The 13,868-nt window shown below is 33.2% G+C and overlaps 1 protein-coding gene and 1 long non-coding RNA gene across 2 annotated transcripts; one reads left to right on the top strand and one right to left on the bottom strand.

Annotated features, from left to right (window-relative positions):
- Window positions 1–2,624: 2,624 nt before the first annotated feature.
- LOC132310200 (uncharacterized) lies at window positions 2,625–8,306 on the bottom strand. The gene is made up of 2 exons (XR_009482573.1): window positions 8,082–8,306; window positions 2,625–2,867 (listed from the first exon to the last, which is right to left on the bottom strand). It is a non-coding gene; the product is annotated as an uncharacterized LOC132310200 (long non-coding RNA).
- Window positions 8,307–10,659: 2,353 nt separating this feature from the next.
- Window positions 10,660–11,463, top strand: LOC132309418 (zinc finger protein 7-like). Its single transcript, XM_059807729.1, has one exon. The coding sequence runs from the start codon at window positions 10,660–10,662 to the stop codon at window positions 11,461–11,463; it is 804 nt and encodes a 267-aa protein (XP_059663712.1).
- Window positions 11,464–13,868: the final 2,405 nt, after the last annotated feature.

Here is a 13,868-nt window from a genome sequence, read left to right as displayed (position 1 = left end):
AAAATAGTTTTATTCAGAAAGTTTAAGTTATTTTTATACTAATTTTATAGAATCTTACGATCCTCGATCCAATCCTATAGACCCTCCATCAATCCTCCGTGGAATCCCAATCCTAACCACCTTGATGCCACTAGGAAATCTAGGATCAATGTTATTTTTATCTCCAAATAACATTTCATCATTCACCATCTTCGACCTTCCATAAGTTTTTTCCTACACAACTAAAGTCTCCTCTAACATGTAATTTCCCTCCTTCAGGTATTCTTTGTAGCAGTTCATTCATATCATTCTTCTCTCCCTATTTAATTTTTTTCTTTCCTACTTAACAGAGCATAATGACCTTCCCTAGGTTTGGCCTAATCACAAGTAGATCAAAGGTTTGTCATCTTTTTGCAAAGACTCTTGATAGAGTTGGACTCTTTTTTAGGTGAACTTTGTCACGCCCTAACTCCCCATGACCCGGTGCATGAGCGAGATAAAGAAACCCGACTCGAAATCCAAACCCAAATGCGAAAGCGAATAGTGAAATAGTCATTAAACATGAATAAATTATCATGTAACATTTCAACTAGGTTTGAATCATCAATGGTATTCAAATGGATGCTTTACAAGGCCTGAAATAGCTCAAAAATGGGTTGGAGGAAGTCCTAGAGACAAATAATCAAAATTTGCCTATGCTGTCAGGGACGGAGGAAGAATTTTTTTTCAGGTGGGACATATTATAGTATTATATATCATAACATATATTTACAATATAATGTACGTGCATATAAGTCAATGTTTATGATATATATATATATATATATATATATATATATAGAAAGAGTGACATTTTTAGATGAAATTACTTTACCGATATAGAATATAAGGATTGAGGAAACAATTTAGTAGAAAAATATGACACATATATAGAATTCTATGAATAATGAGAAAATTTAGGGGGGCGGGGGCACTTTTCATATTTTAATTTAAAAAAAAAACATATATATTATTATAAAATATATATATAATATAAGAGAGGGGGAAAATCCAAGGGGGCACATGCCCCCTGGTCCTTAACTGTCTCCGTCCCTGATAGCAGCAAAGGAACCGACTCCTTTTGCTGAAGGAGCCGGCTCTCCTTTCTAAAAAAATTACAGATTTGGCTACTGTGCTACGGTACTTATGAAAAAAAAGACACAGGGAGCCGGCTCCCTTAAGAAAAGAGCCGGCTCTCCACCTAGGAACCTGAAAATAGCCACTGTAATTGCATTTCAATACTAAATACTCTATCCCCCTCAACTCCAACATACATGGATGGTCAAAAGTGAATTGTCAAGCTAACTCATGGAGTCTACAACATAACGGCACAAGGGAACTTTGATTTCATCATTCATTCATCACACTAGATCCGATTATATCGTTCATAATCAAAATAAGTTCAATTACATCATTGAATGGCTATAAACCTCAAAAGGGAATAGAAATCCTAATGAGACCACAAAAGATGGTACATTGGTCTCAAAACCATTTCTATCCATAAAATACATACAAGTAGTCATTAAATACAAGCTTGTAGCAAAATAATTACAAGTATCATTACAATTCCCAAAATATCAAATATTTCATGCTTCAAAAGAGACTAAGCGTCTAGTTGATAAAAGAAGGTCCTCAATGTCATCATATATGAAGTTGTGGGTCATCCATAACTTCTTTCCCGTTTCTTGAAAAATGTTAAGTAGAGGAATTGGTACAATGACTCATTAGAGATTGCCTAAGTGACATCTCCTAAAATTAAGTAGACAAATATATGTTTAGACACATCAAAGAATAGAGTAAGAGAATAGGGATCATGTCGTGATCACACGTCATCAACAAGTCACAAGTTATCCATCATCAACAATTTGAAGTGATTCAATGTATGAAATGACTTATGCAAACATATACCATACACACACACCTTCGCAAATCCACACACCCACACCGAAAACGTACTAACTAGCCAGACTTTGGTACCTCTGTCGTCCTTACGGAGAATTTGCTAGTCGTCTCTGGTAAATGGTAACTTCCAACTACCATTTGTGGTCTGAATTCGCTAAATTACTCACGTGTACCTCCCGTGTCCCTATTAACTAACTAGCACCGCCAACAAAGGGGTACCTTCCCAACTACAGGGTTTAGGAAAACCATTCATCAAAACTTCTTCAAAATTCACCATTCACATTCCACATTTTCTCACAACAGACCCAATGCCCAATGACAATACAATGTCATGCTTATAATGTATAACATGCCTTAATAATCATCATTGTCAATTCATAGTCACAATTCTAACTTCACGTGAAATTATATATAAACATCAACTTTTAAACATACTTGGCATTTGACAATAACAACATTATTGAACATGTCAACATATGAATTTTAATACAACAATAACATGAATTTGACAATAAAATACTCACATTAGCAATATTACAAACACTTGGTGTATGTAATACCCCCGGATTTCCGGATGCGGGTTGGCCAGGCCCACTCCCAACTACCCGAGGATATCAAACAAATTAGCAATAATCGAACACAGAATATAATTAAGATAAACATGAGTAAATAAAATTCGCTGGAAAGAAACTAAATGAAAATCCTTTATTGAAAACTTCAGAATAAATCTTATAAATAAGAATTAGTTTGTTACATCCAACTTCTCCAATTATAATACAACTCGGGAATCCATCTGGTGGACCCCTAATCAAAAGCCAATACTGGAAAGCGAACAACTAAAAAGAAGTCCACTGCTAAACCATGAAGAACCTCCTACATCGTCGGTAGAATAAGTAGTCGTCTCTGCTCAGCACGAACAAGCTCTAAGACCTGGAACCGTCCGTTACCTGAAAAATAATAATGGGTCAGGCTCACGAATAAGTTCTATCCTAACTACAATCCAAACAGAGACCCGATACGCAGATACATCCTAGATGTCTCAACCATATCTATATAGTCCGTAAATAGATATATACATATAACCACACTACAAGACTCTCACTAGACTATGCTGAGGGTCTCAACCTGAACAGAAGGTAACATGCAAAAACGCACCTGAGTGGGCATGACTACCTAAGCTTAACAGGGTATACCTCAACCAACATAGCTAGCTATGCATCCTACTGCATATTCGCTCCCTAACCGTCGACTATGAGACTCAAGCTCAGATCGCGGTACCATAATTATATATATAAAGTCCGATCCTATCCAACTATAAAAAATCCAGCTAGTCGTTCAGCTTGTTCAGCCGCACAGACTAACATAAATTAAGTGTATATACAACCCATCCAAATACAATGTTGAGCCGATCAACTATTCGTCGCCAAAACACATCATATAATTAGGATTTAAATATTTTAATTAAATCCTTATCCTTCCTATTAACAGAAAATATAAACAACCATCCAATATGTCGTTCAACTATTTTAGTTGACAGGACATGAAACCATATATGATTTAACTGTTTTAGTTAATTCATTCCGTATGTATGAATGGGTTAGAATTAACGTTTTGATCTAATCCGTCCCTCCGTATGTCACCGTCCCATACCGGTACATACCATGCATATAATCTGTAAATGATGCAACATTATAAGCAGTACATCAAATAAAGTCCACATTATCCATATAGTTGATAAACACATAATCTAAACAAGTTATCAACTACAAATCCAGAATCCATCCATGTAATCAAACGAGACAAAGTTTACTAATTCGTCATGTTATAATCCAGCATCCATCCAGGTAATTGATAGAAAATATATTTAATTCTTCAATTAATTCCAAGCCAACATCCAATTGAAGTCCAAACTCTAATCCAAATAATTGCAATGTAATGCTTAAAATTACCGCAACTAAAGTTCCAAGCTTAAATCCATGCATTGCAGAAAAATATTTAGTATTTCAACAATTAACATCCAGGATATGCATAGATCACACTTGTTAATTAAATAATCCTAGCATGCCACTAGAACAAGATTTTTAAATATAAATATACTCTGTTAAATTACTGAAATAAAACTAGGCAATTAAATTCGTTCCTTCCATTAACAGCCTGCACCGCTGCACTTTCCCTCTTACTGTTAAATCCAATAGTACTAAGACAATAATTTATTATGTGAGGCTCTAATATAACATGGTAATATTGTTTGGAAACCATGTTCCAACCCTTTTTAATTCCTAGACAAAGTTTGCACAATTAAATCCTTCCGGTCCGTTAAGTCCTTAAACAGCCTGCGACTTACTTAAGATTTTCCTACTGTTTAAAACATTAGCATAAAAACAAATTAATGCATCTTAGGGCTTTAATACTCCATGAATTAATGTTTAAAATCATCACAGTAGCCCAGACATTGTTTAAAAACCCACAGTTGGATCAAACAAGGCGCAACTGCTTCAGTATATGCACAAAGAAAGAGCCTGCTCCCAAAACAAGTGGAGCAGGCTCCACTTTGCCTAGAGCCGGCTCTCTCCATGGGAGAGCCGGCTCTCTCCCCTTTGAGAGCTCCAGTTTGTTCCTTCGCCGTCTCCGACGATCTGTTCCATCTCCGACCCTTTCTTACCCCTCTGTTGCTTCTTAAATCTAGTCTTAAGAGTCCTAGAAACATCCAACAACATCCCTATGCCTTGTTCACAAAAGTTCAATTCAAATACAGTATTTAAAACCTTAACCAATTAAACATGCTTCCACTCCAAACTAGAAACCAGAGGTACAAGAACTGAAACAGATTACTTCCACATATACAGACATCTGATTTAGCATATAACAAGCATGTATAAATTAACTAATGATCAATTAAAACCCTAGAGACAGTCTAATGATGCACAGAACACAAGCAACGGGAGAGGGAAAGGAAAGAACTTGCCTTAACCGTCTCTGAATTTTTCGATGAAATCTCCGACAACCGTTCCACCTCTGTTGCTCTTGGTTTTACCCACAAGCCAACCTCTACTCCTCCTCCTCCTCCTTGGTTCAGCCCTAGCCTAAGGCAAAACCCTAGACTTTCTCCCTTTATCTTTCTCTGTAATTCCCTCTGTAACTTTCTCCGTTTTACCACCATTATGCTCACGTCTCTAAAACCCTAAACCACTGTAAAGCTTATATTTATAAGCTTATTACCGTAACCCTAGTCCATATCCAATTAAAAACTAAGCCCTAATTCCAACCCCAGTCGGCCCATAAAAACAAAACCACAGTTGTAATCTACGGCACCTACATACGTGACTTCCAAAAGATTGTAAATAAATAACGAAATAAAAACACTTATTTAACTTAATTACCCAATTATATATAAAAAAATAATAATAAAGAAAATTTATGAAAACACTTAAGGACACACCTTCACACAAGTTAAATCTACTAATGTAATAAATGCAACTAATACAAATAATGCCAATTAAATCCTTAAACACTAAGTCCATAAACACAATTAATGTAATTACAGAAGAGCAAAATCAAATTTAAATAAATTAATTAATTCAAACAAACACAAACAATAAAAAAAAATTAATTCATTTAAGTAAAACAAAATAAACCACTATTCAATAAACAATTTGACACATAGAAACAAATTTAAATTTCAATCTTATCCTTTTAAAAACTAGGGTTATTATAGTGTACTTAGCATGTCATATATAATTAGAATGTCAATTCAACCCAAATTATCATAGTCATTCAAAAATAACCATATAGTACATACTATAATTGCAATTCAACTCACAAAAGTCACAATTGATCACATAGCAACTAACAATTTGACATAATTCATCACATATATAAAACCCTAGCATGTTACTACAAAATTGACATCAAATTAGTATGTAAAAATTAGGGAAAAACATGAATTTAACTATAAAATTAGAGAACTATACAAGTTAGACAACTTTACCTCTTTGAATCTCAAACCCTAATTTGTAACAAGTGATAAAATCCCCTAAAAATGCAAGCTAGCTACACCAATTGAGAGAGGAGGACAAGAAGAATAAACTTTCATCTTGAAGCTTTAACAAAATCATAACACCAAGGGGAGCCCAAAATTTTGAAGTGGTTAAATAGGACTGTTTTTGGTATCAATGGAAAGCTCTTGACGAATAGAGAGTTTTTCTCATTTCCGCCATGGTTAAAATCATACTAAAACTATGTCAAAAGTGAGTTTAAAGTGAGCTACAATGGTGGCTTTTCATGGAGGAAGAAGAAGAGGGAAGCATAATCCAAAAATAGGGGCTGAAATCTGTAGAAAAGTCATGTAGCCCTATCCCCCACATGTGGTCAAAATCAACTACAGAACTATAAGTTCTATAGACAAAGCATGCTTAGGTAACACAAGTACTGTAATGAAACTTCAGAAATCCATCACCTAACTAATTCAAAATAAAGATAAGATTAATTTGACATATAAAACATGCTTGATTCAATTATTGATCCATTAAACCCTAGAGTATATCTAGATGCACAGAACACAGGCCAACGGGAAGGAGGAAGAAAAGAACTTGTCTTTGATTTCAGTTATGAAATCCCGGCGTCGTGTCTACTGATCCGGCAATACGAACGACTGTAAAGCCTCCTCTGGTTCTAGTAAACCCACCACCACACCTCCTTTGTCCTTCCTTCTCCTAGGTCCGACCCTGAAGCCTCAGTCAGAAACCTCACAAACTTGCTCTGCTCTCTCAAAACCTTACTCTGTATCTCTCTGTGTTTTGCAGAACTAACACTTTGTTTTTCCCCCAAACCCTAAACCAACGTGATCACTGTATTTATAGGCGTAAACACTAAACCCTAATCCTTGTTTAATTACAGCCCTATCGTATAACTCCAGTCGATCGGCCCATATAGCAGTCTATGTTAAGATACTCACGTAACTTCTTAGGGAACCTTAGTTAAGTAACGGATCATTTAATACTACAATTACTCAATTAATATAAAAACACAATTAATCAAATAATTAAAAACACTTAAAATAATTAATTCAAAAATCATCCGTTAATAAATAAATAAATAAAACAAATAATCAATTAAATAAACAAAATTAACAAATAAACAAGTAAAAATGCAATTTAAACAATACATTAAATACCAGGAATATCCTTTTAAATCTAGGGGTATTACAAATGTGTTGACCACTAAAATGACCAAAATGCCTTATAAGCCCACTAAACCACGATTAAGCCACTAACATGAAAAATTTCAAATGCACCCTCACATATACATCAAATAATATATAAAACATGTAATTAAGTTCAGAAAATATTTTTCGGACACGCAAATTTAGGCGTGGGACCCACACGAGGCCTCCCAGACCAAATTTTTGAAAAATACCAAAATGACTCAAAATATATTTCTAAAAGTTTTAAACTCAAAGAAATGTTCTAAATGACTCTTGGAACCCTCGTGGCACGTTAATCGGTGCATGACATACAAAAAGAGACACAAAAATAAAATAATCCGAAAGTAAAAAAAAAAAATTACCAAAAAAATAGAAAATTGCGAAACGTCACAAATTTACTCAACTACCTTTATTATTATATTGATAAAAAAGTTAAAAATACAAGGGATAGGAAATGACCATTTTGCCCATTACATATGGTTAAGACATTTTTTTGGTTGTTTTATTCCTCCATCCTTTTTCTTCTTCTCCTCGTTCTCTTTCTTTCTTCTCTTACCGCTTCAACCATGACCCCCTCTTCCCACCACCATCACTGCTACTACTTCAACCAAATCATCATAATCGTCACCACCAATTCAAAACCCCAAAACAAAAACAACATATTTATACATATACAAAGGCATTTATACACATGAATCATCATGAAACTTCATTGATTGAAAATAATTTTGTCCCTAACGATAGCAATTGTTTTAGAGATGATTGCTTTCGAGAGAGAATTATGGGTTTATGTAAAACCTTCAAACCCTAGGACCTCATCTCCCCAAATTCCCTCCAAAACCCTAATGTAACTCGTCTTCCTCAACCACGCACCTCTATCTCGCAATATATGCACATCCCTGCAACCACCAAGTGACAAACTCATAAACTACAGAGAATTACAGACAAGCTTATTAACCTCACCAAGCTTGAGAGGTTCAATCCTCTTCAGACACAAAAATGAGTGTACGGACATGCCGTGTCGAACCTCAATATCACTGGGTGCTTCAGCTGGGTCGGGGTTTGGCTTGACGAACATGGAGGCCGCCTTTTTCTTCAATGTAATGATCGAACCCATCCTGTCATGACTCATTCAAGGTAAAATGTTTTCCACGAGAAATTTATACTAACAAAATTCAATTTTTTCTTTTTAAATTTTTTTAATATAAAACTGTTTGATTGAAATGTTAACACTATTTATGTGGTGGTGATGTTGAGTTTCAATTAGGGTTCTATAATCATGACAAAAAGTCCTTATCAAACGTCAAATGGGGTCGGTTGGTGGCGGTGTTGGGTGTCGGCGATTGTGATGGTTACCGATGGTGGTGGTGCATGTTCCGTGTTGGCGATGGTGATGGTGTTGGGTTCCAATTAGTTTTGCAATCAGGACAAAATTAACAAACGCTGAATGGGTCGCTCTGCAATTATATACACATATAAGTAATAAGTTTGATTTTTTATATCTTCTCAATTATGGGATTTCTATTGAAAATGATACATATATATTCTTGTGCTCCGCATTTGTTTGTTTGTTTTTTTCTTTATATCTTGTGTTATAAATGAAAATGGTGGTGCACGGTAGTGAGGGAGAGAAGGATATTTTCGTCCATTAAATAAGACTTTCTGTCATTTGGTAATACTATAAGGGTAATAACGTCTTTTCCACTTGGTTGATGGGCAATTTAGTTCCTCTAACCAAATTTTCTGACAAGAAGGCCTAAATTTTGTATGGATGGGAGGTATTTGCAAAAACGGTTCGGACCTTAATGGGACACGTTGTTAATAAATGCATGAGTTTCATCAACTTGTAATTAGGCAAAACCTAAGGAGAGATTAGAGTAGGTTATCTATTTTTTTCTTTATAATTTTAAGACTACATTGGGTATTTTAGAAATTTTATTAAAGCGTTGTCCTTTCTCTCCAAATTTTTCCATTTTGAAAGGTCAAAATACAATTTAAAGGTAGCAAACCCTCCTAATATATCATTTTTCCTTTATTTACCTTCTTGAATTTAAAATCAAACATGGAAATAGCTCAAATTCCATAAATTCAAACGCATAAATGAAGAAATATCAAGGAAGTCCCCTTAGGTCACTCCTACGAATTACAAATTTTTATTTAGTAATGGTCGTGATACTACCATCGTTGACCAAAATAATAATAATAATAATAATAATAAATAAATAAATAAATATCACAAAGAAAAATTTATATATATATATTTTTTAACACGAGAGAAATTTAATTAATATATTGTATAACAATGCTATAGTGGCAACAAAATATAGAACTTTCTTCATCTTCTACCCTTGCTAAATAATGAAAGGTTTATGTCACTTTGATTCTTTAATTTACCCAACTAAATAAGGGAAACTCACTTTCATCTATATCAGAAGTTCATTATTATTATAATCGGAAGATAGTATAATTTATAAACAGTAATATTTTACTGATATAATTAAATTTATATGAGATCTTAGTTTGGACAATGCCAAATAATGCCATATGGATATTCGTATACACAATATATACTACTGACTGTATAGCTCTACAATTATGTGTACAATTCAATTAAGAAAAATAAGCTATACCGGCACTAACTTGAATTAAACCGCCCTTTTTAGGGCTCAGTTCAGTTTGGTAAGATAGGAATTGCAAGAAATTAAAAAAAGGAAATATATATATATATTTTTTAACATTTTAAAAGTTTAGTTAGCAAGAAAATAAAAAATTTAAATGAAAATTACTTTCTACAACCACATAACTTTCCCATAAACTTCTACTGAAAAAAACACAGAAAAAATTTGATTCCTTAGAAAGTTTTATGAACTTATACTAATGCCCTTTCTTCTTATGGTAATGTTCATAACTTTCTTTTTTTAAAAAAAATTAAGAATCGTGGTAAACAAATAGAAAATTTCCTTTCACTTGACTTTTTTTTTTTTTTTTTACTTACACTTTCCACTATTAATTTTCATATAACCAAACAGAGTCAAAAAAAAATTATAAATCATGGTAAACAAATAGAAAATTTCCTTTCACTTGAATTTTTTTTTTTTTTTAATTACTTACACTTTCCACTATTAATTTTCATATAACCAAACAGAGCCTTAAGCTTTGACTTGATTGAGAAATGGAAGAAGCTGCAATTATGAACTTTACTGATTGGGACTTAATTCAAAACACCCTTGGAAGCAGTAGAATGGAGGAGAAACAAAAATAGTAGTTCAAGTATATTTTTGGAATTATTGCATGTAAACTTAATCAATCAAGATACACAATCATAGTAATGTGCTTATATAACTCCATTCAATGATTTTACAAGGAAGGAAGATATATATATATATATTACCATATATAAGAGATTGAGCATCAACTCTCCCTCTCTCTCTATATATATATACTTGAAGAACCTAGCTAGCTATACCGTCTTGTACACACCATTCTTGTACACACCATTCTTGTACAAAAATTAACCCTGACAAATTATTGTGACCATGGCCATGGAAGCTCCACGAAGTTTAGAAGATCAATGTCCTTCAGATGATGCTTCAAGCATCTCAGAAGGATCTGATGGAAACTACTGCAACAACAACAAGAAGAATATGATCAAACTGAAATCCGAAGAAGAATTGGATCCAAATCCAAATCCAAATCCCCTATGCCTCCTACTCAACGATACAAGCCAAGAAGTGGTGTCAAAGTGGCCAGAAGAACCTTTGAACCCATCAAGAAGCGAGTCCGGCTCGAAGCGGCCGGAGGTGCCTAGGGTTTTCTCATGCAACTTCTGCAAAAAAGAGTTCTCTACTTCACAAGCACTTGGAGGGCACCAAAACGCCCACAAAGAAGAGCGGGCGTTGGCCAAAAGGAGGAAGCATGGTGGGATGATGGTTGGTGTCACGCCTTTCGAACACCGGCCCCACCCTTATCACTTCTATCCTTCTTATTCAAGTTTCCCTCCTCCTCCTCCTCCTCCCCATCATGGCCCTCTTCATGGCTCTTTCAATCAAAGATCACCATCTTCATCGCATTCGTATCTACTTGGAATTATACACGACTCCATGATGCACAAATCGTGGTCCGATATGCATCGTAGGTCGGCCTTGATGAATCATCCACAAGTACCGTTCTATGATCCTAGACTAAGGATGGTGATGGGTGGTGTTGGAGGTTCAAGTGGTTCTGGTTCTTCAGCAATGGCTTGTTTGAATAATTCTGCTGCGAATACTACTCCAAAAGTAGAAAGATCCGACTTTGAACATTCGGAATCATCAGGACTCGATTTGAATCTCAAGCTTTGATTACTGCATTTGTTTTAATTAAGTTATACTTGTTATATGCTTTATGTTTAATTTGTTCTGGTTTTAAGAAGTACGGTTCCAATTTCCATTTATTTTGCAATTTAGTTATTTGTTTCACTAAATGTTTAATCATTTTGAAATTTATTTCATTGATTTATTTTGCATGAGTCATGGTCCTCACAAAAATTAATTAGATCTATCTATGTGTGTTAAACATGTAGAACATCTCAAAAAACTTTAGCTATTTTTTATTTTTAAAAAAGAAAAATAAATAAACAAAATAAATAAATAAATAAAAAGGATAAAAAGGAAGTTACCAAAAGGGTCAATCCTATTTTTGTTCTAAGGTGATTTTTTATTTTTTATTTTTATCCTGGATTAGATGGTGACTTGAAGAGTAGCGATTATTAATGCTTCTTTCGGTAAGAAATTAAGAAAAAAATTAGATGGAAGGGAGAGAAGAAGGGGTGGATGAGGCATTCTCAGGGAAGAAATTATATATTTCCTTCTTTTTATTCCGTCCAATAATATTTATAATATTCTAATATATAGAGGATGACACTGTAATTTAAATAATTTAAGATAACATTTTATTTAAAACTTCTATAATAGTTCACTTGTTTTCCCTCTTTTCTTCTTGGGTATCCTCTAAGTTAAAATTACTCTAAGAGCATCTCCAACAGTTGTGTATGTATTTTTGTGTAAATCTGATGTGTCAGAATAGATTTACACAAAAATTTTGTACTACCTATTTTTAGCTCCAAACAATCAACCACGTGTCATACCCAATATCCTACATAACTTACCCAATATCCTACATAACTTTTGTCATACCCAATATCCTACATAACTTACTCAATATCCTACATAACTTTTACAAACTTACTTGATTCATTTACTTTTTCACGATTAAACCTCACGTCCCAATCCTTTTCAATTAAGAAAAAAATAAAAAATAATAAAAAATAATAATTTGTATAATTGAATCAGACAACAATTATATAAAATCATGATTAATAAAATATATATAATCTTTGGTTAGTACATATTTATCTCATTAGATGAATTTTGTAAAAATAATAAAAAAAATTCCACATTTACCAAGAAATTTTTTTTTTGTAAAATTTAAATTTTGAGCATAGTTTGCCATGATATCAATAGAAAATAGAGTTCTTCATTATTTAGAAATAATAAATCTTTGGTTAGTAATACCTAGATGCATTTTTATACAGTTTTATATTTAAACTTAAGTATAAATGGTCAAGGTATTTTAAAACTTTTCAATCTTAAAACGGTGCAGTGTCCTAACTTTTATTAAATTAGCTAAAGTGATTTAACATATGCCATAGATATATCTTACATGACACATGTCATTCTGTAGAAAATTAAACTTAGTTTTAACTTAGAGATCCAAATCCAAATTTGTAAAGGAGAAATGATGAGTCATCCTTCTTATTTCCTTTTTTTCCTTATTTATCTCTATCGAATAAAGAAATTTTGTTCCATTCTTCCTATTTTCTCTTTTGTTCCTTCTTTCTCCACACCTTTTCCTTTTTTTCTACCTAACAGAGTATAAGAGAAACCCTTATACATAGACGTAGTACGTGTTCAATTTCAATTAGCTAGGGTTGCCTCATGTCCTCTAGTAGTAAGTATATCAATATACTTTAGACTGAAACCGATTCCCAATGCGACCCGAGTCAAAACAATATTCGGGCCAAAAACTGAGTCAAAACAATATTCGTCAGCTTACATAAAACCAGTTGGATTTCTCCGACTCTCGGATTCTTGATCATAATTTTATAAATATTTGATTAATTTTTTTACTAGTATATAGATACAGATAGATAAATATAAACAATTACAAATGTGATAAGTGCATAATTTATACATAATTAACCTTCCAAATTATATTTGTTAGTATTTTATTTTAAATTATTTTATTTAATAAATGTGTTTTTATGTCTTTTAAGGTTATTAGTGAAAAATGCTCTATTTGCTTAGCTCATTGTGTGGAGGTCAAACGTCCAAAAGAATTTAAGGGTCAAGATAATTTATAGAGAAATTTAGAAGACTTTTCAGCAAGCCAATTTCGTTAACCCGTCATTTTTGTGTCTAATAGTAATTTCGTAAAATGCATTCCAACTAGGTCAAAATCAGGCTTCAATATGAAAAATAATTTCTGTCTGATTTCTTTTCCAACGAGTTCTTTCTTTATTTCTTTTAAAGAAAACCTTAAAAGATGGCTAAAAAAAGAGAAAGATGAGCAACCATAAGAAGGGAGAGACAAAAAAATACAGAAAAATATAGATGAATCGATCGGTTAAGGAACAGAAGGAGGCGGCTTATGGAACTGACATAGACAACATAAAAGACTTTCTACTTATGATTCCGAATTTGATTGT

Source organism: Cornus florida, unplaced genomic scaffold, assembly GCF_030987335.1.
Source record: "Cornus florida cultivar Cherokee Brave unplaced genomic scaffold, ASM3098733v1 CherokeeBrave_3.0.0_Hap2_Chr05, whole genome shotgun sequence".
NCBI classification, from domain to species: domain Eukaryota; kingdom Viridiplantae; phylum Streptophyta; class Magnoliopsida; order Cornales; family Cornaceae; genus Cornus; species Cornus florida.
Note: the sequence above shows the minus strand (reverse complement) of the source record. Positions and strands in the feature narration are given on the sequence as shown.

Coding starts and splice junctions, on each gene's coding strand:
- LOC132309418 (XM_059807729.1), top strand. CDS start 10,660: ATGGCCATGGAAGCTCCACGAAGTTTAGAAGATCAATGTCCTTCAGAT.